The 25,627-nt window shown below is 39.7% G+C and overlaps 3 protein-coding genes across 3 annotated transcripts; all 3 read left to right on the top strand.

Moving 5' to 3' along the window:
* Positions 1 to 11,771: 11,771 nt before the first annotated feature.
* LOC134206982 (uncharacterized) lies at positions 11,772 to 13,884 on the top strand. The gene is made up of 2 exons (XM_062682724.1): positions 11,772 to 11,947; positions 12,653 to 13,884. The coding sequence occupies exons 1-2, from the start codon at positions 11,800 to 11,802 to the stop codon at positions 13,882 to 13,884; spliced, it is 1,380 nt and encodes a 459-aa protein (XP_062538708.1). The 5' UTR covers positions 11,772 to 11,799.
* Positions 13,721 to 14,880, top strand: LOC134206981 (uncharacterized). The gene is made up of 2 exons (XM_062682723.1): positions 13,721 to 14,287; positions 14,356 to 14,880. The coding sequence occupies exons 1-2, from the start codon at positions 14,096 to 14,098 to the stop codon at positions 14,878 to 14,880; spliced, it is 717 nt and encodes a 238-aa protein (XP_062538707.1). The 5' UTR covers positions 13,721 to 14,095.
* A 1,654-nt stretch (positions 14,881 to 16,534) lies between these two features.
* Positions 16,535 to 17,710, top strand: LOC134206980 (uncharacterized). Its single transcript, XM_062682722.1, has 2 exons — positions 16,535 to 17,033; positions 17,178 to 17,710. Exons 1-2 carry the CDS (start codon positions 16,535 to 16,537, stop codon positions 17,708 to 17,710), a joined length of 1,032 nt encoding a protein of 343 aa, XP_062538706.1.
* The last annotated feature ends 7,917 nt before the right edge of the window (positions 17,711 to 25,627 follow it).

Genomic DNA, 25,627 nt, shown 5'->3' with positions numbered 1-25,627 from the left:
ATATAAACAGTATTATGAAAAATCATTGTGTAACCGTTCTAACTAAAAAATCCAATAAAATTTGAAAAGGACTTAGCATGGTCATGTTTAAAGATTGAATGTAGACTGGAAAATGGGGATCTGGATGGGATATTTATGGAGGCCGTAGTTAAATTTTATTCAGGCGAGCGTATAGTATAGAGGTTTTCATGAAGTTGCCATGTGATATTGTAAACCCGGAAGCTAGTGTAGAAGTTGTAAATACAAAGCCCATCTGAAACAAATACTATTTTTTCCCGTTTCTTGAATTAGTGCTACGGCCTGTGACCTTGATCATAAAAGAACCTAAATTTTAAAGACGTTTTCCTCTGTCCAAAAACCGTTAGTGTCAAAGAGGAACGCATACTTCGGCTATTGCCCATAACATAAAGGAAGTTACCCAACCCCAATCGACATTGGTGCCATCTTGACGTTTCTCGTGGACGGTGCAGCAGTGAGATCCGGTAACCAAAAGCGAACGCTCGCAAGATTGTTGACCAATAGAAAGGAATGTGCCGTACGCCTTGAGAAATCCACACCATACTTTGCAAAAATACAGGCTGTCAATTAAGCCTTGATTGAATATTTCATGATTGTGTTCGCGAAGCGGGTCAAGTTGTCCAGAAGTGCGTATACTCCATGACTAGCTTCGGATTTCGCGCTACCAAGTTGCCGGAAAAATTCAGTTTTGAATCCCTACAGATTTTTACGCTAGACTTGCTTGTGCTGAAAAAAAAGATTATGTTTGAATCACTTCGGGAAGAAGGATAAAACGTGTTATTGATGGATATGGAATTTTTCCTTTAGAAACGTTTCACGTTGATGCTGCAGATAAGAAGAGATGGCTAATAGTATAATCTTTATTTTCAAAGATTGACACTTGAAGATTGCAGATTGCTATGATGTAAAAAACATTGTTTGTACCAAAAATGTTCATAAACTACGTACTGATTACCGATTACATTACTGGGTACCGTGGATCATTCATAGCATGCGAAACTGGAACCACCAAAAAGTCGTCAATTTCATATTGATTGTTGGTAGAACTTTGACAGCTGCGGAAGAACTTTGCGGAATCCGCAAAATGGAAAATTTTGAAGAGATCCGCAATATTATTTGAAATTTTTTTCCGAGACATTCTTTAAAGAAAAAAAACTGTGAAAGCATTCCTGCTGGATTTTGTCAAGAGATTCCTGTAGGAAAATTAGTGGGACTTTCAGATGGAATTTCCTCGGGAATTTCTTCGACTGCAAGTATAAATCCTCGAAGGAAATTTCAAGGAGGTAGCACAGATAACAGATATTGAGGCTGTCATCCGATACGTGTGTAAACATTCGCAACCGTTAATTCAAATGTATTTTAAATTGGGACCGCGTTTGGCAATCGATTGGAGATGGCGCAAGGGTCATTGTTATTGAAAACGCAGCCCGAATGCGGCTGTCAAATGCATTGGCTGCGTTCGACGGTTGTTTTTCAGCTGCATCCTTATGTACTGCCGCAATCAGTTGAGTAGGTGGCAGTAGTGGGCCAACACATATCAATTCAAAAGTTTACACAGGATTTTCAATAAAATTTGTTCTAGCTTCAATATCTGTTATCTGTGGAGGTAGGAAGTCCAGAAGGAATAACGGTAACAAAAGATTACGCGACGGGTCTCCAACTTGCCTTATACTTCTCATTAACTTATGAATGTTATTATGTTTTTGATATGGGATCATTCATTAGGTATGGCATACACAAGCAACTAAAAGTTCGTCATTGCATAATGAAATGATGAATGTATGAAACGCATAAGTGTAGGGTAGCCAGTTTATCGAATTGAAACGTTAAGGTACCCCGGGGCAAGTGAAAATACGGGGTAAGTGGGTACTATGACTGCCGATCAATCGATGAACGTTTTAAAAGGTAACAATGTTCTAGAAAGATGAAGTAGGACTATCAACGAATGCCCCCGACACAAAAATATTTGGAATCCAAATCATTTGAGGCACCATACTAATGTTATTGCTTGATTATGACTTTAAACTACCGAGAAAATCTATTACTTTTTTTCTAATTCATTGGATTTCCAACAAAATAGTCGTTTCTAAATTTATCATTGACGTGGGAAGTAAATATTTTGAGCAATTAAATAATCGTGTGACATCGAAAACGATTTAAAAGTTTTATTTTAAGCCAAAATCTGCAATGTTTACTTGCCCTTGAGTTTTAACATACATGGGGCAAGTGGGACATATTTGAACAACATTTTCGATAAAGCTATTTTAACTGTTTTTAGATTGTTGTCTAGGGAAAAATACCTTCGATACTCATATATCATATGGAACTGAATCAGATGCTGTTTGATTTCGTTGTTAAAAAGTATTCTACAGTTAAGAACGAAATGTGTATTTTACATTCTGAAAATTATCTCCCTCATGGAAAGCTGGATATGATATTTTTCCGCTTACAGTGCAAATAATCTATTGAAAGCACAACAAGATTTGTCTTGTGTTTTATTATTCTTAAACTTCGCATCAGATTTACAGATTTTCAAATAAAAAAAGTACTTTAATCATAAATTAGCAATTTTGTTCTGTTACAAATGTAAAACAGTGGGCATCTCCCTCCTTATGTAAGAATGTAATAATGTTCTAAACAGAGAAATATTTATTCTTATGAAAAGTGAATAAATATTTGCTTATCCTTTACACCTAAAACATTTGGTACAAAAGTAAGCTAATTGGAAACACGACAACAGCCGAATAAACAGTATATCGGCTGTTGTCTTATTTTCATATCTGCTAATTATAATCCTTTCTTGTTGCAAAAACAAAGTCTGACATGCAACCAATCTCCATCCCAGATCTGAAAATACTAATACTCAGAAAAAATATGAACAGTAAATCTACATTCCTCAAATTAGTTTCGTTCAACAGCATTAAACAGAATAGGTCCCACTTGCCCCGTTTGAAGGGGTAAGTGGTCCTACAGGTAAATTTTTTCCTTCACTACCAATATGTTTTGTAATTGAATAAATGGCTTCCAACACGTCTACCCTTTAACAACGAAAGCATATAATGATGTATCCGTGGTTAATGTTCTGAAATACCCTGTTTTCTAAAAAATGCGTTAACAATTTTGCTGAACTAGCGTTTTTGAGGTCCCACTTGCCCTGGGGTACCTTACCTCGTTCACTCGATACCAATCATTATGGAATGAGCGGGGTTTTACGGTACCTAAAACAGAAACCACCGGTGGGAAGATGGGGCGCAATCCTTAAATAGCACTCGGGAGGGAGCTCTCTTATCCAGTTTTCCGCGATCGGTAATGACCGTTTGAATTCACTTAATCAGAACCTTCTTATATGCCACATTGGTCAGAATGCTCGGAGAGGTGGGTGCAGTTGACCTCAATAAACTTTAAATCAGAGACTAAGGCTCTGTCTCATTTCCCGAATAAATTTAATTTTACTTTAAACTGAAAATTTAAAAATCACCCGGCCATAAGAATGGCTGCGTGCTACCCAGCAATTCCAATAAGACATCGATCAAGAATGATTCGATATTTGTCAAAAGTACCCAACAAACATTGGAAGCTAATGGAGCGCTTATTCAACCAAAAATAGTCTTCTTCAACTGAATATTTAGCTTATTCAGCCTAAATTGTTTGTTGGGTAATCCTGCTCATCCAGCAGGGTTATTCGATAATTATTGAACTGTCACTTTTAAGTTTGATTTGAGTTTAATTATCCAATTTGGAGAATTAAACTGAAATTAAACTTAAAAGTGACATTTCAATAATTATCAAATAACCCTGCTCGCAGAGCAAGATAAGTTTTGACAGATATCGAATCATTTTGCATCGATGTCTTATTTGAATTGCCAACCATTCTTATTACCGGGTTATTTGCTAATTTTCGAACTGTCACTTTTAAGTTTAATTATCCAATTGAGACAGACCCTAATGCAACGTACACACCAGTCAAGCAGTTTGACGAACATTGACTCCGCCCCCAAGAAAACGCTTCGGTTGTTGCTTTGTTCGAAAGTTTGTGAAGTTGTTCGAACAACCACTTGACAGTAGTTTGTAGTGAAGTTGCACAAACCCCCATATATTTTTTGATGGTTGGTGCTCAAGTTGGCGCTTCGGTCGTTCGTGTGTGATATTGTTGGTCGAATAAATTGATTGTTCGTGTCGCTGTTGGTAAAACTTGATGGATGTTTTAATAAAGAGAGGTGGAGTCAATGTTGGTCAAACTGCTTAACCGTGTGTACGTTCCATAACACGCAGGCAAGCTGACAGCCATTACCACTCGCGGAAAACTGGATAAGAATAGCGATGAGGACTCCAGTAGAAGTGCAATCATGTTTTGTGTACTCGATTGCTAAGGATTTTGGATGTGCAGTATTCGGGAAACAACGCGTGGCAGCCCGATGTGGATGGGCCAACCAAGTCACTAATTCAAATGCCGGAGACGAGCCAGCCTCGGGCTGAAAGTCTCCCTAATAAAGACACAAAAAAACTAATTCAAATGGGCGAAAAAGAGGAAAAAGGTCACGAACAAAAGGAAAGCGGAGTTCTACCGGTAAGGAATTTACCTTTCTCGACAAACGAACATCGGGTTTCGGAATTTTTCAGGCCTGTTCACATGTGTAGCACTTTTTCGGCTTTTGTTTTCGATTTTTGAAATAGTTACTTACCTGGTACCTGGTTGACTACAGCGTCGTTACTCCGATGCCTGGCGTAGAATTCCATAATCGTCGGTCTTGGGCGTTGTTCCTCCAGTTTCCCCGAACGTTCAGGGAACCCAGGTCCGATTCCACCACCTGCAGCCAGCGTGTTCGTGGCCCACGAAGTCGCTGGCCCCTATCTGGTTCTCTGTTGAATATTGTTTTCGCTATTCTTTCTTCCAACATTCGCACTAAGTAACTAGTCCAGTGAAGTCTCCAGTGAAGTTTTATACGATTCATAATATTTTCTTTTTGTATACTCTATACAGCTCATGATTCATCCGTCTGCGCCACACACCATTTTCTAGTTTCCCTCCGAGTATTGTACACAGCACTTTTCGCTCGAAAACCCCGAAAGCTCTCCAGTTGGCCTCTTTTAACGATAAGAAAATTATTTTGAGCTTTTTAGTGGAATGTCTTCACTTGTCATAAGACGAGTTTATACAATCCCATTGAATTCCACCACTTAATTGTATCTTGACAGATACGTATTTCGACCTCAACAGTAAGGCCGTCTTCAGTGTCTCGTACTTGGCTCGACTTAGTCGAAGTCGAGTAAAGTACGAGACACTGAAGACGGCCTTACTGTTGAGGTCGAAATACGTATCTGTCAAGATACTCTTTTAACGTCCATGCTTCATGTCCATAAAGGGCCACTGGTTTTGTATAGAGCAAATTTCGTTTCCGTCTGCATGCTGCGGGACCTAACCCAAGTAACCAAAAGTTCCTTTAAGAGTACGATTTTTGCTTAATCAGCTTTACTTAGCTGCTTAAGCGAAAAACGTACTCTTAAAGGAACATTAGGTTTCTTGGGAAGCTGGTTACGTAATCCGCAAAAGGTCCTCTTCGCAGCAGCAATACGTCTTTTCACTTCACGGGAAACGTCATTGTCACATGTCACAAGCATTCCAAGGTAAACAAATTCTTCAACAACTTCAAACACATCCTCATCAAGCACCACCTCTGCACCAACACCCCTAGGTCTTCCCCTAACTCTACCTGCCACCATGTACTTTGTCTTGGTAGAGTTTTAATGGTTAAGCCTATCCTTGCCGTCTACCTCTTCAGTGGGACAAAAGCCTCCGCTACTGCTCTGTGATCGATTCCAATGAGGTCAATGTCGTCCGCAAAGCCCAGGACCATATGCGACCGTGTGATGATAGTGCCGTTCCTCTGCACGCCAGATCTCCTTATAGCGCCTTAGTGTGCAATGTTAAACAATAAATTCAAAAGTACATCACCATCCAGCGTTGAACGTATCAGTCTAATCGGTTTCGCCGGAAAACCATGATCGGACATTATCTGCCGCAGCTCATTTCTTTTCACTGAATCTTACGCTGCTTTGAAATCAATGAAAAGATGGTGAGTCTGCAAGTTGTGCTCACGGAATTTATCAAGGATCATCCACAGACTAAACATCTGATCCATCGTTGATCGACTCTCATAAAAACCTGCCTTGTATTCGCCGACGAAGGACTCCTCAAGTGGTCTCAGTCTGTTAAACAGGATACGCGACAGGATTTTTTACGCCGAGTTCAGAAGGGTGATCCCACACACACTCGAGCAGGCAGTTCTTTTTCATCCCATATTTTCTGGATAATGTGGTGGATTGATTAATGCAGCTGCTCACTTCCGTGATTGAGAAGCTCGACCGGAATCTCGTCCTTCTCAGCAGCTTTACTGTTTTCAGCTTGTTTAGAGCCTTCTTTACCTCGTCCAGCGTTGGTGGTTCCACATCTTGACCGTCCTCGACTATGTCCATCATGCTCCTTAATACACCTTCATTTTCACCGTTCAACAAATCTTCGAAGTGCTCCTTCCACCTGGCTGCCACCATAGTCTTGTATGTCAGCAAATTCCCCTCTCGGTCATTGCACATGCCGCGCGCCATTGACAGTTGCGTAAAAGCTCCGCATATCGTTTCTATCTATGTTCTCCTGCGCTTCAGCTTTCACACTCTCTCCATGTTGCCTTTTTTTCTGCGGTGGACTCGTTTCTCTTCTCTTGCTACATTGTACCGCTCTCTGTTGGACCGGGTACGAGCCACTAGCATTCGACTCCTAGCAACATTTTTCTCGTCCGTCACTCGCTGGCACTCCTCATCAAACCAACCATTTCGTTGGCGTTGCTGTGCAGTGCCTAACACTTCCTGCGCTGTTGTAGTCACAGCTTCGTGGATATTTTTCCACAATCTGTTGACGTCGCCAGATCCGGTGGCATCTTCTATCCGCTCGTCCAGCTCGTCCAGCTTCTGGTTCAGCAAATCCTTCAACTGACAAGCGTTGGATATTGATACGCATCGTTCTGTTGTTTCGTGAATTCGTGACGCTGGAAAGTCGCGCCCGAATTTTTGCAACTACAAGATAGTGATCCGAGTCGATGTTCGGACCTCTGAAGGACCTTACATCTATAACATCCGAGAAATGTAGTCCGTCGACCAGCACGTGGTTTATCTGTGAGCAAGTGTCTTCATTCGGATGTTGCCAGGTGTGTTTGCGGATATTCTTATGTGCGAAGTAGGTACTGCTTATTGCCATCCCTCTTGCAGCAGTAAGGGTTACAAGTCGCAGACCATTATCGTTGTTAGCTGAACGGAATGAAGGCTTGCCGTACCAATGTCAGGGCGAAAGAAACATTCTCTTCCAATCTGCGCATTTGTATCCCCGATAACAATCTTTACATCGTGTGTATGGCACTCTCCGTAGGGCTTATGAAGGAGCTGCCTTCTCAATGCTGACACGATGCAGCATGATGTGCACAGTTTAGTTTAGAGTCCCTCGGTGGCACTCGGATGATGATCAACCGCCCCTAACATGGGGAACAGACGATGTTGTGAGCCGCTCCTAACATGGAGAACAGACGCTCAATCAGATCTGCACCTCCGGAGAGGAGCAAATCCCCCCTTCCCTGCCGGCATACGACCATAGTTCCCACCGGGGTTGGTTACCCGATCTTCCCTAAGGTTGTTCGTATCCTGGCCAGCAACACGAGGAGGTAGGGATACGAGTTGCTGGGTAAGAGACTAAGGACCGCGAAATGGGGCTATTTTATTCCTTCAGGTATGCGAAGTACCAATGGTACGATTTACCCAGCATTTGCCATGCCTTTTCTATTTGAAATAGTTAGAGGCTTCAAAAAATATGGGCTCTTTTGAAAAGATGACCTTAAATAAGCCAAAGAATCGATTGAGACAATAATGTTCATTTTTGGCTGTGATACATTGGAAATGAAAAAATGGGATCTCCCCAGTCTTCCCTAACCAAACCATTAAAATTTAAATTGTGTTGGGAGCGTCCACAAATTACGTAACGCTAAAAGGGGGAGGGGGTTAAGCGAAGTGTTGTTAGAATATCCGAACCCTCTACGTTCGACCTAAGAGGCCGAACCCCCTACCCAAGCAACCAGAAGTTCAGATTTTACTTAAATTTACTCTTAACCGAACTAATTGGTTCACTATGGTTCACATCAAGTTCCAAGCATGCTTAACGGAACTTTAAAGTTCACTTTTACGCTCCCACCATACAAAAAATTACTTAAAATGAGAGCTGATTAAGCCAAAATAGCCCTTCTTATCCGAACTTCTGGTTTGATTGATCTAAATAAACAAGTCGTTAATTCTCTTTAATTCCCGTGTTCCGCGTCTTAGTTTCGGTATCACTGCCTTCATAAATCCCATTAAGTGTGACGATTCATACAAAATATTTTCAGATGTTTCATACAAAAAGTGTGACATAGGGGAAGAGGGGTTGAAAATGCTGGTGAATTTTTTAAAAGCTTGTTTGGATACATTTTGTAAAACGTCAAACGACTCTTTTCACAAGAGTTATAAACTAACGGTAGATGTAAAATTGTCTTTGAAAATGAGCAAAATTTATAAAACAGTATCAATTTATTACAAACCTGCAATAATCCACCAATAGATACATTGTAGAACATACTGTCATAACATTATAATTATTTAAACACCGAATTCTTTTATTTACAGTTCACGGCATACAGTTTTGTGTCTTTCTTAAATTCGATTTTTCTCAGTGTAGCTCAATTATCGCTGCCTGCCCTCCATACGCGATATCGTGCAGCTGCATGCTTTGATAGCTTTGATACTCTGCCACCTCCCGCACAACCATGCGTTCCCGATAGACGTGAGTAAAAAAATCGATTGGTGCCGTCTTGCGCAACGTGACTTTACTTGCGCATGCGTTCGGTACGCCAATTCGGCTTAAATGCTGTTTCAATTTGCCCTCGGGTATCGAACTACCTCCTCTGCGCAGCGAACCCCGTTATCATAGTTGACTCATTTTCACTTGACTCGCTCAAAGTTCGAATTAGTTTAGACCAATTCCACCCACTGCGATACCTGAACTCCTAGCCGTTTTAAAACATATTACTTAATTTCTAGAGCGGATTACAACCGCTAATTTGTTCTCGTAGGTCATGTAAGTTTGCGAGCGATCGTAGTGATCCGATAAGGTGATCGCTCGTTTCGTCCACGATCCCCCCCACGTTTCATGCCAGCTTGGTAGCCACGGAACAAAAGTTTAGTGGCCTGTTGGCGGCGCAACTGTCGGGCGCCGTTGCACGATCGCTACACGACCGCTGCTGCGCTGCGATGCTGCTGGGCCTGGGACGACTGACTGACTGCAGACTGACTGGACCGATCGTTATCACAGAGTCGCAGGGGTCGGGTCGGGACGACGACATCAGCAAACAACCCGGAAACATCCGACATCCAAGATATTTCGCTCCCACTACGGGACTTCGGTCGAATCAATATTCCAACCCCGAACAGTAACGGGATCGCATGCGCCGGCCGAGGTCATCGTCTGCTGGGCGCGCATTCCTTCGGGTCCGATAGAACGAGAACGGAACGACAGCGCGACGCACGCAACATTATCCATCAGGCGCTGCTGTGAGCTCATCGCGTGTGCGCGCGCCGGCCGACGACGTTGCGCTCGACATGGTTCAATTAGAAGTGCGCGCATTTTGTTGGATTCCTTATCATTTACACACAGTTTTTTTACATGGTTTGGTTTTAGTCGATTAAGACCTTTAGCGTCAATAAAAAAGAGTTAATCAAAAAAAAAACACAACATTTCAAAGAACATTCAGGTGGTACTTAAAAAGCTGTGAAAGTTCAATGTTTAGGCAATTTACAGTTAAGCAGTTTGTTATTTTGAATCCCCTCCAAGAAAAGATATTTTAGTTACCAGATAAAGATTGTCGATAAAGATGTCAATGAAGGAAAAATACATACGATTTGACAGTTAGGTACCACACATGTTTCGGACAGCAGAACAAAAGGAACCGAAGCGACAATCTTTATCTGGTAACTAAAATATCTTTTCCTCCAAGCTTTCAGTTCCTTAGATTTTATTTCAAAAAACTATCATGTTGCACTTAACTCGAAACCCATGTTTTTATGTGCTACATTATTAATTTTGTTAAACCATAAGGAACGTAAGAGAATTTATCATGATTGCATATTCCTTACAATGCTTAGCTCGATGCTTAGAATAAATTGTCTGCCTATTATTGCATATTTGTATCATTTGCATTTTTGTTGATTTTGTTAGTTTTCTGTTAAACACGTAAGCAAGATACACCCGATTCTTTTTTACACGGTTGGGTTTTAGTCGATTATGACCTTTAGCGTCAATGAAACTATGAGTTCACCTCACGAAAAAATTCACAAAAATCAAAGAAAATTTCAAAAGCAGTGAAAGTTTAGGTTAACCGAGAAATTAAGAAATACCAAACATGTAAAAAAAATATTGGGTGTAGTATCCCTGTCCACGGATGATAGGCTCAACGTTGATAAGTCAAGTGTCTGCATATTATTAAAATTGGGGAATAATTTGTTTTTTTTTATAGTACACATTGCTGGTATACTGCCGTCGGACGCATAAATGTCACATGTTACAAACGAGAAAAATGAGAAAAACGCCATTTGAAGTTTCAAAATGCATTCATCCTATTATCGCAAAATTTTGCTTTTTCATTGACTTTAACCCAATAAACTATAGAAGAATATTCATATTCGTTGGGCCGGACTGAAACATTGCCAAAACCAACTATTTTACCCACGTTTTTCAATCAAAACCCGAATGTGACACTTATGCCGCGAAATTCACTGGGCAGGCGAAAAACGTACGCATATTTGTCACACTGTGAACTGAGAGATAGGTAGTTGTTTTAATTTGTTTTACATTTCGCGAGCGACGATTGTATTTCCATTGGCGTAACTACAGGGGGGGCTAGGGGGGGCTATAGCCCCACCTAAAACTAAATTAGCCCCCCCTAGAATTTTGCCACCTTGCATGAATATTGTACTTATCTAGCTCTCTGATCATTTATAGGCGTAACTGCCAGGAATGAATTTTCTTCATTCACATCTCCCTCTATACGAAACAATGAATCTATTTTAACAAATTTTCGAACTTCGAACAATATTGTTATATCTTAAGACAGGAATTTTTAACACGAAAATAGTACGTGTAGGAAAACGATCCGGCAAACAAACGCGACGCGAATTTGGATACATTCAAAAACGATAATCGATCGGAATTAATCGTAATGTAAACATAAATCTTTGACGTTATGATTATCAGCGTCGAAGCATAAATGTCATCATTGATCATTTTGATTATTTAAGAGATGTGAGGTGTGTACTTGAAATATTTCATATGAGACAAGCACCCAAAATACACGTTAAGAAAAAAACAATAATATTATGCGTTGGGTTGTTGGTTGTTCACGATTCGATTGGAGAAAAAAAAGTCTTCCGGGAGATGGTTGAAACAAACATTATAAATGAGATAGATTCGATTGGATTCAATCGATTGATATGGGATAATAAAAAAAAAATTGAATAAATAGAAAAGCCAAAATGGAAACCAACGCAAAATGGGTAGTAATAATTATAACACTATAACAATGATTAAATTGTATTGAGAGTGTATTCTGCACAACCGACGACAATGTGAAACGCATTTTAAAGAAACGTATTGTAACGCGCCCCTAACCGGATATCGGTCTGGAGCTCGGGGTGTGAATCGTGGTAGCGAGAGTGATGTCGCCATTCTGTAAACGAATTTTGAGGAGAGAAGACGTTCCGCGAGTGAGTTTATATTTTGCAAAGAGTTTGTCGAGCACATTTAAGTTGCAATTCGTAATCAGGAATACAGTGAAGTACGAATACGACATGGCGCAGTCGGCAGGTGAGTATTCGTTATAAGAATACACCAGAACCAAAATTGGAAAATTTCCAAAAAATGGATGATGGGATGTATGTAAGTGAAAAATGAAACAAACCCGCAAAACAAAATGGCGGATGGCATGCAACAAGAAGAAATGTACTTTATCTATAAATGAATACCTAATAAATACATTTAAAAATGTGTGAAGATTCTAATGTATTGAAGCTGGGATGATAAATAGAATTCAATGCAGGACGCGAGGGTACCTGTATGATGAATCTATTGGACACAGGACGCTTGGGTACCTGAGTCCCGAATAACAATAGTAATAATCATAAAAGTTGAAAACAAATACGATAGTATTCAATGCAGGACGTGTGGGTACCTGTATGATGAATCTATTGGATACAGGACGCGTGGGTACCTGTGTCCCGAAAAGAGAGGTTAAAACCAAATACGATAGAATTCAATGCAGAACGTGTGGGTATCTGTATGATGAATCTATTGGATACAGGACGCGTGGGTACCTGTGTCCCAAAAAAAAAAGAGGTTGAAAATAAATACGATAGAGTTCAATGCAGGATGTGTGAGTACCTGTATGATGAATCTATTGAATGCTAGACGAAAACCTTGACATGAAACATATACTGGGAATAATCCAATACAACGTTGCATAGATTAAATGCTGAACTGATATTAAAGAAAAAAATAAATGTTTTGTTACAGATAAAACGGCACGCACGCGAGAACAGAAGAAGAAGAAGACCAAAGATTTGGCCCGTGAGTTAGCTGAAGAGAAGGCCAAGAATGCGACATTGATGGAAGCATTAGATCGCAGTCTTCAGGAAAATCCTGATTTGGATTTCAACGTGGAGAACAGAATGAGCAGTACTCGACAGGCGGGTCCACAGAGCTTCGAAGAATCGAAATTTTTTTCATCCATGAATCAGCTGTCAATCGCATCAATCAACGTGCCCGAATGCAAAGCACCAGATGGTGAAGAGATACATCGTCAAACATATGAGATGTGGAAAGATCTGCTGGTGGATTCTCTCAAGCTGGCGGGAGTAGACGATGAATCCACAAAATTCACGGTTTTTAAAGTTAAGGCTGGAACCCGGCTTCTGGAGATATACCGGAATACCAAATCTCGAGATGATGCACCTGATCAAGTTACCGAACCTTTCTCGAATGCGTTACATCGCCTCCGGACGTACTTCGGATCGGGATCGGACGTAATGTTGATGAGACGTAAGCTGTCGCTAATGATGCAGAAACCAGATGAAACCGACCTTAGCTTTATAACAAGAGTCGGTTCAACAGCACGATTGTGTGAATTCAATGCTGAAAAAGAGTTTGAAGAAATTGTGTCTACCGTAGCGGAACACGCTAGATGCAGAGAGGTTCGAACCACGGCTTTAAAAATGTTAAGTCGAAAATGCACTTTTATTGATCTGGTGGACAAGGTGCGGGAACTTGAGACCATCAGGTTAAACGAAGAATACGTAATGCGCAGACATCGCGATACAGAGACAGCATCAGTCGCTCCGGTTCAGTCATTCGCTGGATGGGACTCCACACGAGAGCAAAGATATCCAGGGAGCTTCATTTCCCGTGGATCACGTGGTGGTGGTTTTCAACGCGGCATTTCAAGTCGTCGAGGTACATGGCAGAGTAATAGAGGCAGACAACGTGGCGGTTATCAAACTCACCAATTCAGAAACTGGAGATGCGGTGGAGTGTATCATACAACAATGGATTGTACTGCGAGAGATAAAAATTGCAACAGGTGTGGACGCCTTGGACACATCCAAAGAGTGTGCACATACTCGGAGACTAACAAGCGTGTTGCAATGGAAACATTGGATACGGTTCCTAAAAAGATCGCTGCAATTGAGATTCCAGAGGAAAAACTTAAAGAGGACCCGGTAAGTGGAACTGCGGAAACCACTATTTGAGAGACAATTTATCATGTAAAATTTAATAATGTTTACTGTTTATTGAAGTTTCGAGGTTATTAACAAAATTAAAATAAAATTTGAATTCGTTAAATATTTAGTTTTGCTGAAAAATGACTAACTACTTGACTGTAATAAACTGAAAATATAAAACAATAAAAAAAAAATGTATATTTGATAACAAGTGATGCTTATTGTATTATAACAGGAAATGATGACTACTTCGCCCATGTATGTTTGTTCTCAATCGGTATCTACTGGAAAAATCGGAATTGAACGGGATCCAAAGTCATCGAAAATTATATCCGAATCTTTGGGGTGTGCTTCTGATTCCACAGCACGAATTGCTTCCTCATCTTTGACAAACGTGTGCGTATTAGCTAATCCTGAAAAGGTTGATAACGTAAGTAAAAAAAAAAAGAAAGAAATTGACAGAAAGTGACATTGATGATAAATACTTAACGTTTATAGCCGAAACATCCACGGCCGAGTACAGTGAGTGCATTAGCGCAAATGTCGACGACGCTGGGTACCGAAGGGACAATTTTGGCTACTGTGGCAGGATTACAGTGTTCATTTTTGATTGACTCTGGAGCGGAAGTTAACACGTTCATGCTAACATTGTTCAATCAAATGGTTTTGGAGCCAACGTATAAAAACGAACTATTTGACGTTAACTATACATCAGATCGATCCCTTAAAGCCTACGCAACATCTGGAAGAATTGAAGTATTAGCGACATTCCACGCATATTTACACATTTCCGAAGACAGGCCAACGCTATTGGAGAAGTTTTATGTTGTGAAGGAAAATCGAGCACTTCTAAGCCGACAGACAGCATGCAGATATAGCGTACTGATGCTTGGACTGAATGTCCCAATACAATCAAATACAAGTGGAAAAGAAGATGACCTATATGCTGGAGAGATTGCAGCAATCAGCTCCAGTGGTATTTTTCCGAAATTCAACGTCCCACCTGTAAAAAATCTATTATGATAAAACAAAGGCCCCATGCAGAAACGTTTTTGTGAATGTTCCACTAGCTGTCAAACCATTAGTGGAAAAACGACTACATGAATTGGTATCAGCAAACATTATTGAGCGAGTGATTGACGGAATGGATACTTCCTTCTGCTCATCTATGTTGGTAGTCCCTAAAGGGAAGGAGGATATACGGTTGGTAATTGACTTGAGAGGCCCGAACCGTTATATCCAACGGAATCCATTCGCTATGCCAACCTTGGAAAAATATTAGCTGAACTCGATGGAGCAGCATGGTTCTCCACGATTGATCTCTCAAACGCTTTCTTCCATATTGAACTCGACGAAGAATCCCGACACCTTACGAACTTCTTCACGGAGTATGGAATGTACCGGTGCGTCAGGCTTCCTTTTGGATTAAGCAACGCACCTGATATTTTTCAGGAAACAATGCAGAGGAAAATATTGGGAGATTGCGAGGATGTCGGAATTTTTGGACGACGTCTTAGTATTTGAGCTACTAAAGAGGAGCATGACACAAACTTGGCGAAAGTTTTCACCAGATTAGCCAACCATAAAGTGAAATTGAATAACGATAAATGCGTGTTTGGAAGTCAATCGGTGAAATTCATCTGATTTACCTTAACCCCGGATGGTTAGCTAGTGGATAAAGAGAAGGTGGAAGCGATCAAGGAATTCAGAAGACCAGTAAACTGTTGCGAAGTAAAAAGCTTTCTGGGACTAATTACTTTTGTGGACAAATTCATAATCCATCGGGCAGCAAAAACTGAAAACTTGCGCGCACTTGTTACGTCAGATACATTCCAGTGGACTGAAAAAGAAGAAAAAGAATTCATACACTTAAAAGAGGATGCATTGAAGTACATTAGGCGTTTGGGATACTACAGTCCAAAGGATACAATTGAGCTGTTCGTGGATGCATCGCCAACCGGGCTTGGCGCGGTCCTCATACAGTACAATTCAGAGAACACTCCCAGAATAATCGCATGTGCGTCCAAAGTACTCACGCAATCTGAACAACGATACCCTCAAACCCAGAGAGAGGCATTGGCCGTTGTCTGGGGAGTAGAAAGGTTTAGCTTTTATTTGTTGGGGAGGACATTCATAATACGTACAGATGCTGAAGCGAACCAGTACATTTTTAATCCGAGCCATCGCCTAGGAAAAAGAGCAGTCTCACGCGCAGAAAGTTGGGCATTACGGCTGCAACCGTATGATTTTAAAATTCAACGAGTCCCAGGTGATGAAAACATCGCCGATGTTCTCTCTCGTCTGATTCCGGAAACACAAACAAGTATAGCGTTTGATAGTGATGAGGATAAACACTTTCTGTATGCACTGGACTCCGGATCGATGGAATTAACATGGAATGATATCGAGTCAACATCTGAGCAGGACAATGAATTCATCATGATTCGTGATGCTCTGAAAACGAATAGATGGTAAATAGTTTATCTTAAACAAAAAAAAAGAAGTAATTACTAAACTTTTTATACTTTACTAGGTCGAGTGACTTGCGATCTTATGAAGCACAAAAAAAGCACTTGTACAACATGGGATCGTTACTATTTAAGAATGAGCGCGTCGTTCTTCCTCTCACACTACGTGTGACTGCTCTTCAATACGCTCATGGTGGCCACATTGGGAAATGGCCATGAAACGAATTATGAGGAAGTTCTTCTGGTGGCCGAAGATGTCCGCTGAAGTAACTCGATTCGTTAAGGATTGCGAAATATGCGCCATGATGTCTAAAAGAGATCCACCAGTACCACTGATATCGAGAGAAATGCCTGATGGTCCTTGGCAAAATCTACAGATAGATTTCCTATCTGTTCCACATTTTGGCACCGGCGAGTTTCTGGTAATTATAGACACATACTCCCGCTATTTGGCGGTAGTTGAAATGAAGGCAATGGATGCAACCAGCACGAACGCAGCACTTTTTGAAGTGTTTCAGACGTGGGGCTTACCACTGATTATGCAGAGCGATAACGGGCCACCATTCCAAAGCTCAGCATTCAAAACGTTCTGGGAGCAAAAGGGTATACAAATACGCAAGGCCATTCCACTCAGCCCCCAGTCAAATGGTGCCGTTGAAAGGCAAAACCAAGGGCTTATTAAGACACTATCGGCATCTAAGTTGGAGGGTAAGAATTGGCGCAGAGCTCTTCAAGATTATGTGCATCGCCATAACAACTTGATTCCACATTCGAGGCTTGGAGTGACACCCTTCGAGTTAATGACTGGCTGGAAATACCGCGGATTTTTCCCATGCCTATGGAAAAAAACAGTTTACGATGAAATGGACTTGACTGATATTAAAGAACGGGATGCTGAGGCCAAGCTCTCCAGCAAAATTTATGCAGATGCTACTCGAGGTGCAAAGGACTCCAATCTAACTGTTGGTGACGTAGTATTACTGGCACAACAGAAAAGAAACAAAACCGATCCTACCTTTTCATCCGAACGCTTCAGAATTGTAGCTAGGAATGGCCCAAAAGTAGTCGTAATGAGCAGGACAGGCATCCAATATGCAAGGAATATACGAGACGTAAAAGCAGCTCCAGAACTGCATGTAGCTATAAATCGAAGCGATGAGGAAGTATTGCATCCGGAAAATGGAGAGATAGATCTTGAACCAAATGTAGATAACATGGAAAATCCGAATCTGGTGTCACATGCAGAGAGACCCGTCGCGTCGGATTTAATCCATTCAGCGGATCCTGACAAATTTGTTCATCAAACTCCAAAAGTGCTTCGCAAGAGAGATCTCATCAAACGTCCTTCAAAGTACGATGATTTCGTATACCATGTTTTTCACTAAATGATACGTGTGGTAACGATTGCAACGACTGTTTGCAATTATTGACTTACAATACCGACTGTTTGTTTTTTCTACTGGCTTGAAAATTAAAGTGGCTTACTTTGTTATGTCATTTCAGCAAAAAAAGAAGTTGATCATCGTAAATAAATACCTAAAATAAACAGAAAATCTATTAGCGAATATTATTTGATTATATACTTACATAAATCCAAAGAGTAGAGAAGGAGAGCGATGTAGGAAAACGACCCGGCAAACAAACGCGACGCGAATTTGGACACATTCAAAAACGATAATCGATTGGAATTAATCGTAACGTAAACATAAATCTTTGACGTTATGATTATCAGCATTATCAGCGTCGAAGCATAAATGTCATCATTGATCATTTTGATTATTTAAGAGATGTGAGGTGTGTACTTGAAATATTTCATATGAGACAAGCACCCAAAATACACGTTAAGAAAAACAATAATATTATGCGTTGGGTTGTTGGTTGTTCACGATTCGATTGGAGAAAAAAAGGTCTTCCGGGAGATGGTTGAAACAAACATTATAATGAGATAGATTCGATTGGATTCAATCGATTGATATGGGATAATAAAAAAAATGAATAAATTGAAAAGCCAAAATGGAAACCAACGCAAAATGGGTAGTAATAATTATAACACTATAACAATGATTAAATTGTATTGAGAGTGTATTCTGCACAACCGACGACAATGTGAAACGCATTTTAAAGAAACGTATTGTAACGCGCCCTTAACCGGATATCGGTCTGTAGCTCGGGGTGTGAATCGTGGTAGCGAGAGTGATGTCGCCATTCTGTAAACGAATTTTGAGGAGAGAAGACGTTCCGCGAGTGAGTTTATATTTTGCAAAGAGTTTGTCGAGCACATTTAAGTTGCAATTCGTAATCAGGAATACAGTGAAGTACGAATACGACAGTACGCTCTCTTGATTCTCCAGCGCCAGATTTTCCAGATTGATTTCTTCAGGAAATTGGAGTAGGAACATTGGTTCCATGCTGATGTAATGCTGATTGAATGAATAATAGAAGCAACAGACTAAGAAAACAAATACAATTTCTAAAATTTTGATTGGATAAAGAAAGTTCTAGTGGCATACTGAACTGTCTGTATGGTCTTAATATCGACACAGCATAAAATGTTGGACAAACAATTTAAGTTGAATAAGCTAGTTTTTTAGCTGAACAAGCCAAATTATGGCAAAATAAGCTTTTTATCAGCTTCCAATGCTTGTTGGGTAAGCTCATATGTCTTTCTAATCGCATAAAGTTTTACTGGAATCTGACGACAGAAAATTCATCACTCACACTCAACCTCCTGTGAAATTATGGTTCTGAGATGAACCGACAATGCGCCCTTCAAATCACAGGCAAAATCAGAATTGTGAGAGAAAATTTCTTTTGTCTACTCTGACATCAACGTCAGATGATTTACCATCCATGGAGAAAAAACTTCTGCAGCGTCGCCAAGCGATTATGATTTGCACTTTGAAATATGTTCCTCTCGGCTCAACCTCCTCTAGTGTAACTGAGAAAAACCCATTTGTTTTCAATAATGTTTCTTTCCAATTACACACAGAAATAAAATCTGAATTTTGAATATCACTTGACTGCTACTGACGCCAACGTTTCTGCAGCGTTGCTCTCCGATGAGCGTTTGTGATTCTGATACTGACGGAAACTTCCTTCAGTACCGACGCCATTGCTTGCTATCAACCCTTTCTTTTCATAAAATGCTGGTCCTGAAAAGAGTCGATTTTCAATCCACAATGCGTTTTTTGAATCACTCACAGCAATCAAACTATAATCTGAACCGTGTATTAAAAATTCACTGCTGCTGCTGTCCGACGGCCGCTCGATGATTTCCCGCTAAGACGCTAAGAATAAAAGTTCAGCACCACCACTCATATCCCGAGACCGCAATCGACGCCTAAGAAGAACAGATTTTCTTTCCACAAAGCGCTTTTCTAATCACTGATAGAAGCGAAACGATAGTCTGAGCATTGCGTGGATGTTTCTCTTGAGTACTACTACTTTTGGGGACTGCCAGCGCATATTCTAATCCATTGTTTTTAATTTTGGAGAAAATCTTAAAAAGTTCGTCGATCGGTTGATACCAAAATCTCGAAAATCGGTACTTTCGTCGGTACTTTGAATATGCAGAATTACCACCCTATCTTCGAAAAGATGTAATCCTACGTCAAAAGTTAGCCCCCCCTAGAGTTTGTTGTTAGTTCCGCCAATGTGTATTTATTTGGTGAGATTTTTTGCTGTGGAGAGAAGTGGAGCCTTAAATGGAATACCCAATACAGACAATCCAGTGGCTGGAATTGGAAAAGGACTTCCTCGGGTTCCATTTAAAAAATGACACAGGTGATCGTGTTTTGTTTGCGGAGCCGGGAAACGTTCCATTACCGATCCCAGAGTTTGACCAACCGATTCTTGACGGCAGTGGCGTAGTTTCCTTGCCCTGGATAAGGACATGCACAACATCCTCAACGTCCAAAGAAATTACGACTGTCTTATCGAGATGATGGTGACAAAGTGTGCTACCAGGTGAAATAGTTTTTTCTGTGAATTTGCAAAAAGTTCTTAATTGTTTATAGATTATATTCTAGGTTATACGGCTTCCACGTTTCGATAGGTTCAAAAGCATTAGCGTAAAGGCTGCTGGTCTTTAAGGAGAGCTTTCCGCCTTTTGGCCCCTACATACGAGCATTCCCATTGTCTGCGTGCATTTGGTCCGAGTCAGTTAATGGTCGCACAGCCCACGAAATCCTTAGCTGTTTTTTTTTTTTTTCAAAGTTATTATGAAGTACGCTGACCTGAAGACAATTATCCTTTGGTTGGATAATTGTTGTTCGCAAAATAAGAACTGGTATTTATCCCATCATATTACTCTACTGATAAACAATAATGAAATTCAGATCAAGCGCATACTGTTGGAGAACTTTCAATCGGGACATACGTTAATGACCGATGACTCTTTCCATGCGGCGTTTGATTCCAAAATGCGCCATGAACATGTCGTCAGTTATGAAAACTTCAAGTCTGTGGTTGGCAATGCAAAGAACAATGTTGACGTACTTGATATGCAAGCAACTGACTACTTCAAAGCTCACCGTTTTGGAGTATACGATAAGCCACTGCAAGCCACGCCCGTATGTGGATTCCATGCAAATATGCAAACAATATCAACAGTAAAGACCTTAAATACTGCAAGTTGCTTTTCAAGAAGCAATTTAAGTTGGTTGTAAAGAATTCATCCTCTTTGATACAAATGTACGTTGGCAAAATGCTCCTCTAGGAATTGAAGCAGAAAAGAAAACTTCTCTAATAAAAGTGGTTCAACCTGTTGTTACCGAAAAGGAAAAATCGTTTTTCATTGATGTTGGGACGAAGCAAGAAGCTACTGATTAAGCTTTGTACTCGTTTCATACTTTGAATAAATTTTATCGCTATAACAAGTCACAATAATAACAAGTTTAACAAAAAAACGGGTTTGCTAAAGGGTTCCTCTTTATCACCTTTTTACAGGCCTTGAAAATTTAAATTATGTTACAGTTTCATATCGTCTTCGTTATACTTGGAGAGGTTCTAGACAATATAATACCTCCCCTATTCTTTCATGGACAGCCCTTCATATAAATTCTGAACAGACTTTGCATGCTTACCAGCCACCCTTCTAAACTATCCACGTGGATTGTAGATGACGATATTTTATGGACGGTCCTCAGGACACATCACGTAGAGCTTTATGTCTTTTTGTGTGATTGTTATATATTTTTTTCAGTGTGACAAGTATGCGTCCATTTGTTCGAATGTGACAAATTGACTTCGGATTTTTTTCGAGTTTTCTAGAATAAAACCTCTGTTTTGACAAAATATTTCGAAAATACGTATCAAATTATGTCGTTGAACATCAAAACATCAAAAATGTTAAAATATAACATGTGACATTTATGCGTCCAACGGCAGTATAGTAACATTAACATTAACATTAGATGAATCTTATTGCGTCCGAGTATGGTAACGCTATTAAGCAACACTGAAGTAAATACTATAAACCGGGTAACATTTCAATTTAACAGAAACGCGTCGGATATTTTTTGCCAATATATAGAAAATAATTGAACACTTGATATAGCATATCTCCATGCAAATACGTAGAGACGGGCTCAACCAGTGGGTAACTCATTCATTTTGATTTTTATTTCCACTGCTACGTTAAGGCTAATTACACTATTTTAGCCATTTATCTCATATTCACACTATCAATAGAACCGTTCAATCCACTCATAACTGATGTGTTATCCGGAGGTCTCATTTATATAGATTCCAAAAAGAGAGGTTGGGGATGTTTATTTGAATTCATCAAGATTTGACAGTTGTAGGAAGCCTTGAATAAATTTTAAGTTTTTCCCATACAAATTTCCATATAAACATAAATTGACTTCGCGCCACCCCTAAATGGCCACCGAATTGCCTGAAATTTTGCCAGGACTCCTATATTATCAAAATGATGCTAGTAGACATATGGGAGTTGGAATTTTCGAACATTTTTGAAATTTGAACTGCCCTAGTGTCGCATGATCTAACAACATCTGCTTGAGTATATCCAGGAGGCATGTAGAATCATGTTTTCATGAATAAATTTCATAATTTGTACATGTCCCTTTATTGCTCACACTGATTTTGCAACGGAATATTACATAACCCTGTTATGGTGGTCATGATTCTGTATATACGTGATTGTGTTCCTGAAAACGTGAACTAATTCATGAATAGATCACACACCTGTCATTTTCAGTAACGCATGAGCATGAGCATGAGCAATGCTCATTGAGCATGATTGACCGCCAACGGTTGCTACTCCGTTATTGCCAGGTCAGCTGTAATTACACAGAGAACCAACAGATGATGTTTGAGACTAATACCATCTTCAATGTGTAAAAACTGCTGACCTCAAAATAAGCAATAACAGCGCCGGCCTTACCGAATGCAGGTCAATTAAGGAATGGGTAGGATAATGTTGACATGATTCTCGCTTTGATAGAAACTGACGAGTCATCTGCACTTCCACGATAAATCATGTTGGATATATGGGGAAGGAAGTGTGGCAGGGTTCGTTTTGGTAAACGGTATTCCGTGTATGGGCCTTTTCACGAGACGTTTAAAAACAGCTGATTTTATCGTCAATTGACAGTTCTTCTATGAAAGTGACAGCTTCGGACTTGCAGGCCTGTTCAGCGGTTGTAAACAAGTGCAGTCTCGGCAGTGTCACATGAAAAGGCCTATGGACTAAACCACGATGACGTCACGCGTCGATTTTCAGTAAGAAGAAAACCTCATCTGAGGGCAAAGTTTACAAAAAATGAACATCAACGTGAACATCCGGTGAACTAAAAGCTCCGAATTCACTCAAATGTTCATCGGCCCGCAGCGGATGTCATTTTTTCGAGCGAAAAGAAGAAGAAAGAAGACGCTCGTGGTTAAGTCCATTGTGTATAGCGTGTAGTTTGATCGATAAAAACAAAACTAATAACTTTATTTGAAGGCCGCACAAAGCAGAATAAAATTCCGGTGACCGGCTGATCGTTCTGCTTACCGCACTAAGCTGAACAAAATTTAAAAGACCGGCCGATCGTTCTGCTTACTGAAGAAAACATGTCTGGACGTGATCTTAACTTTTACTTGCCAATTAATTTACTCACCCGCATAAAACAGAACAAAATTTAGATGACCGGTTGATCGTTCTACTTTCTGAAGAAAATATGTCTAGACACGATCTCCGATCGCACTACGTTCAATACAATACACGAATAAACCTGCACTGGTTGTTTCACTTTTTATGAATTTACTCGTGCACAGCAGAACCGGACACTTCCGACAACCGCGCGATCGTTCTGGGTTCAACACATAACACGAAAAAACTTGTACTGATTGTTTCACTTGCTTATTAATTTAATCGCCCCACGGTGTTAAACTTAATTTTAATATTAAAAAACACATAAAAAAACTTTAAAAAAATAATCGCCCGCACGGCAGAACCGGACGATAAACGCATGATCGTTAGAGCAAGATTACCGGTGGTGAGTTTAAGCCGTTTGGCAGCGCAGTATCATTACTTGACACTTTACCGGTCGCTACTAAACGCGCTGCTATAACAGTAGCGCGACTGACAGAGGTGACCAAATTTGGTAGCGCGATAAGAGCGCTGCTATTTGATGAACTGTCAACTGCACTAAGGTCCAGGATACAGATTTACGAGGAAAGATGCATTTCACGCCAAAACTATATATTTTTTTTTTATAAAATACTGTTGTTCTACAAAATTATTCGAAATAGTAAGGCCATCAAAAAAAAAATAGAAAATATTTTTTTATTTTTTGGAATATTGACATGTTATGTTTTACAAAGTTGTAGCGCAGCTTATTCCAATCAATTTTGCTCAAAATTTTTTTTCAGTAGTTCTTAAGTTGGCTGATTTAGAGCAATTGTACCTTATTGGATTAGGGTGAACTTCTCAAAAACAGTATTTTTGATCTACTTTTTTTGTTTTAGATTTCTCGAAAAAGTTGTCTTCAAGTGACTTTTAGAGCTAAAAAAATGCAACTTTTGATGGGTAAATATGCTCAATATCTTCAGCCGATCAAAAGTTATAATCGTTTTTCTGTCAAAATTACATTTTTTCCATAAGTTGACGCGTTTTGGAAAGCCCCAAAAGTCTTCAGAAGGTGACATCCGTCTGGTGGTCTGCCCTAACCGGAGATATCAACTTATGAAAAAAATGTAATTTTAACAGAAAAACGATTATAACTTCTGATCGGTAGAAGATATTGAGCATATTTACCCATCAAAAGTTGAATTTTTTGAGCTCTAAAAGTCACCTGAAGACGACTTTTTCGAGAAATCTAAAACAAAAAAAGTAGATCAAAAATACTGTTTTTGTGAGGTTCACCCTAATCCAATTAGGTACAATTGCTCTAAATCAGCCAATTTAAGAGCTACAGAAAAAGTTTTTTAGCAAAATTGATTGAAATAAGCTGCGCTACAAATTTGTAGAACATAACATGTCAATTTTCCAAAAAACAAAAAAAAATTTTCTAATTTTTTTTTATAAGATTTTTTGGTTGCACCATAATGATGGCCTTACTATTTCGAACAATTTTGTAGAACAACAGTTTTTTCTAACAAATATAGTTTTGGCGTAAAATTCATCTTTCCGCGTAAATCTGTATCCAGGACCATAGTGAACTGTCAAACGTCACCGGTACGGAATACAGCAACCAAATTGAGAGCTGAAAATCAGAGGAGCGACATCCAATTTTTTACTATGGATTTTGACAGGTTTGCCTGTTCGTTCTTTTTTGGGGGATAAATTTATCCCCCAGTGTCAAATTACCCCAATACTGATTTATTTTGCAATAGTATGTGCGTAAAATTTGATTGTTTACGTTTTTACAGGAGAATATGATGCAAAACGCCCATACCACTCAATAATGCAACATGATACAATCATGAGAATTTAAATTTTACAATTACAATTTACAATTAAAACAATTTTACACTCGATTCCATGCTTTAAACTTAAGAATGTTCAACTTATTTGCTCAATTATTTAGAATGCTAGTTGCACAAGGTACTGTCTATGCCTTTGTTCGTTTTATATCATTTTCACCCTCGCAATTGTTTATGTTGCATTCGCAGTGCACTCGTATTGGTGATTCAGAAAAGATGTGACAAAGATGGCGTAGCTTGTCATCCCCGTGATGAAAATAGTGACCGTTGGCCAAAATAACATAAGACAACAAGGGGTGTATTTTAAGGGAAACTTTGTTATTGGGTGAAAGTGCTGATAACCGTGGTAATTATGTAACAATAACAATCTT

The sequence above is a fragment of the Armigeres subalbatus genome, chromosome 1, assembly GCF_024139115.2.
Source record: "Armigeres subalbatus isolate Guangzhou_Male chromosome 1, GZ_Asu_2, whole genome shotgun sequence".
NCBI lineage: Eukaryota > Metazoa > Arthropoda > Insecta > Diptera > Culicidae > Armigeres > Armigeres subalbatus.
The sequence above is the reverse complement of the archived record's forward strand: the minus strand, read 5'-3'. Positions and strand labels throughout refer to the sequence as shown.

What these genes read in the sequence shown, in the direction of transcription:
- LOC134206982 (XM_062682724.1), top strand. Translation starts at nt 11,800, where the DNA reads ATGTCGCCATTCTGTAAACGAATTTTGAGGAGAGAAGACGTTCCGCGA. An exon ending in CGACATGGCGCAGTCGGCAG is followed by an intron (nt 11,948 to 12,652) that starts GTGAGTATTCGT and finishes GTTTTGTTACAG; the next exon opens with ATAAAACGGCACGCACGCGA.
- LOC134206981 (XM_062682723.1), top strand. Translation starts at nt 14,096, where the DNA reads ATGATGACTACTTCGCCCATGTATGTTTGTTCTCAATCGGTATCTACT. An exon ending in ATCCTGAAAAGGTTGATAAC is followed by an intron (nt 14,288 to 14,355) that starts GTAAGTAAAAAA and finishes TAACGTTTATAG; the next exon opens with CCGAAACATCCACGGCCGAG.
- LOC134206980 (XM_062682722.1), top strand. Translation starts at nt 16,535, where the DNA reads ATGGCCATGAAACGAATTATGAGGAAGTTCTTCTGGTGGCCGAAGATG. An exon ending in ATCGGCATCTAAGTTGGAGG is followed by an intron (nt 17,034 to 17,177) that starts GTAAGAATTGGC and finishes GGAAAAAAACAG; the next exon opens with TTTACGATGAAATGGACTTG.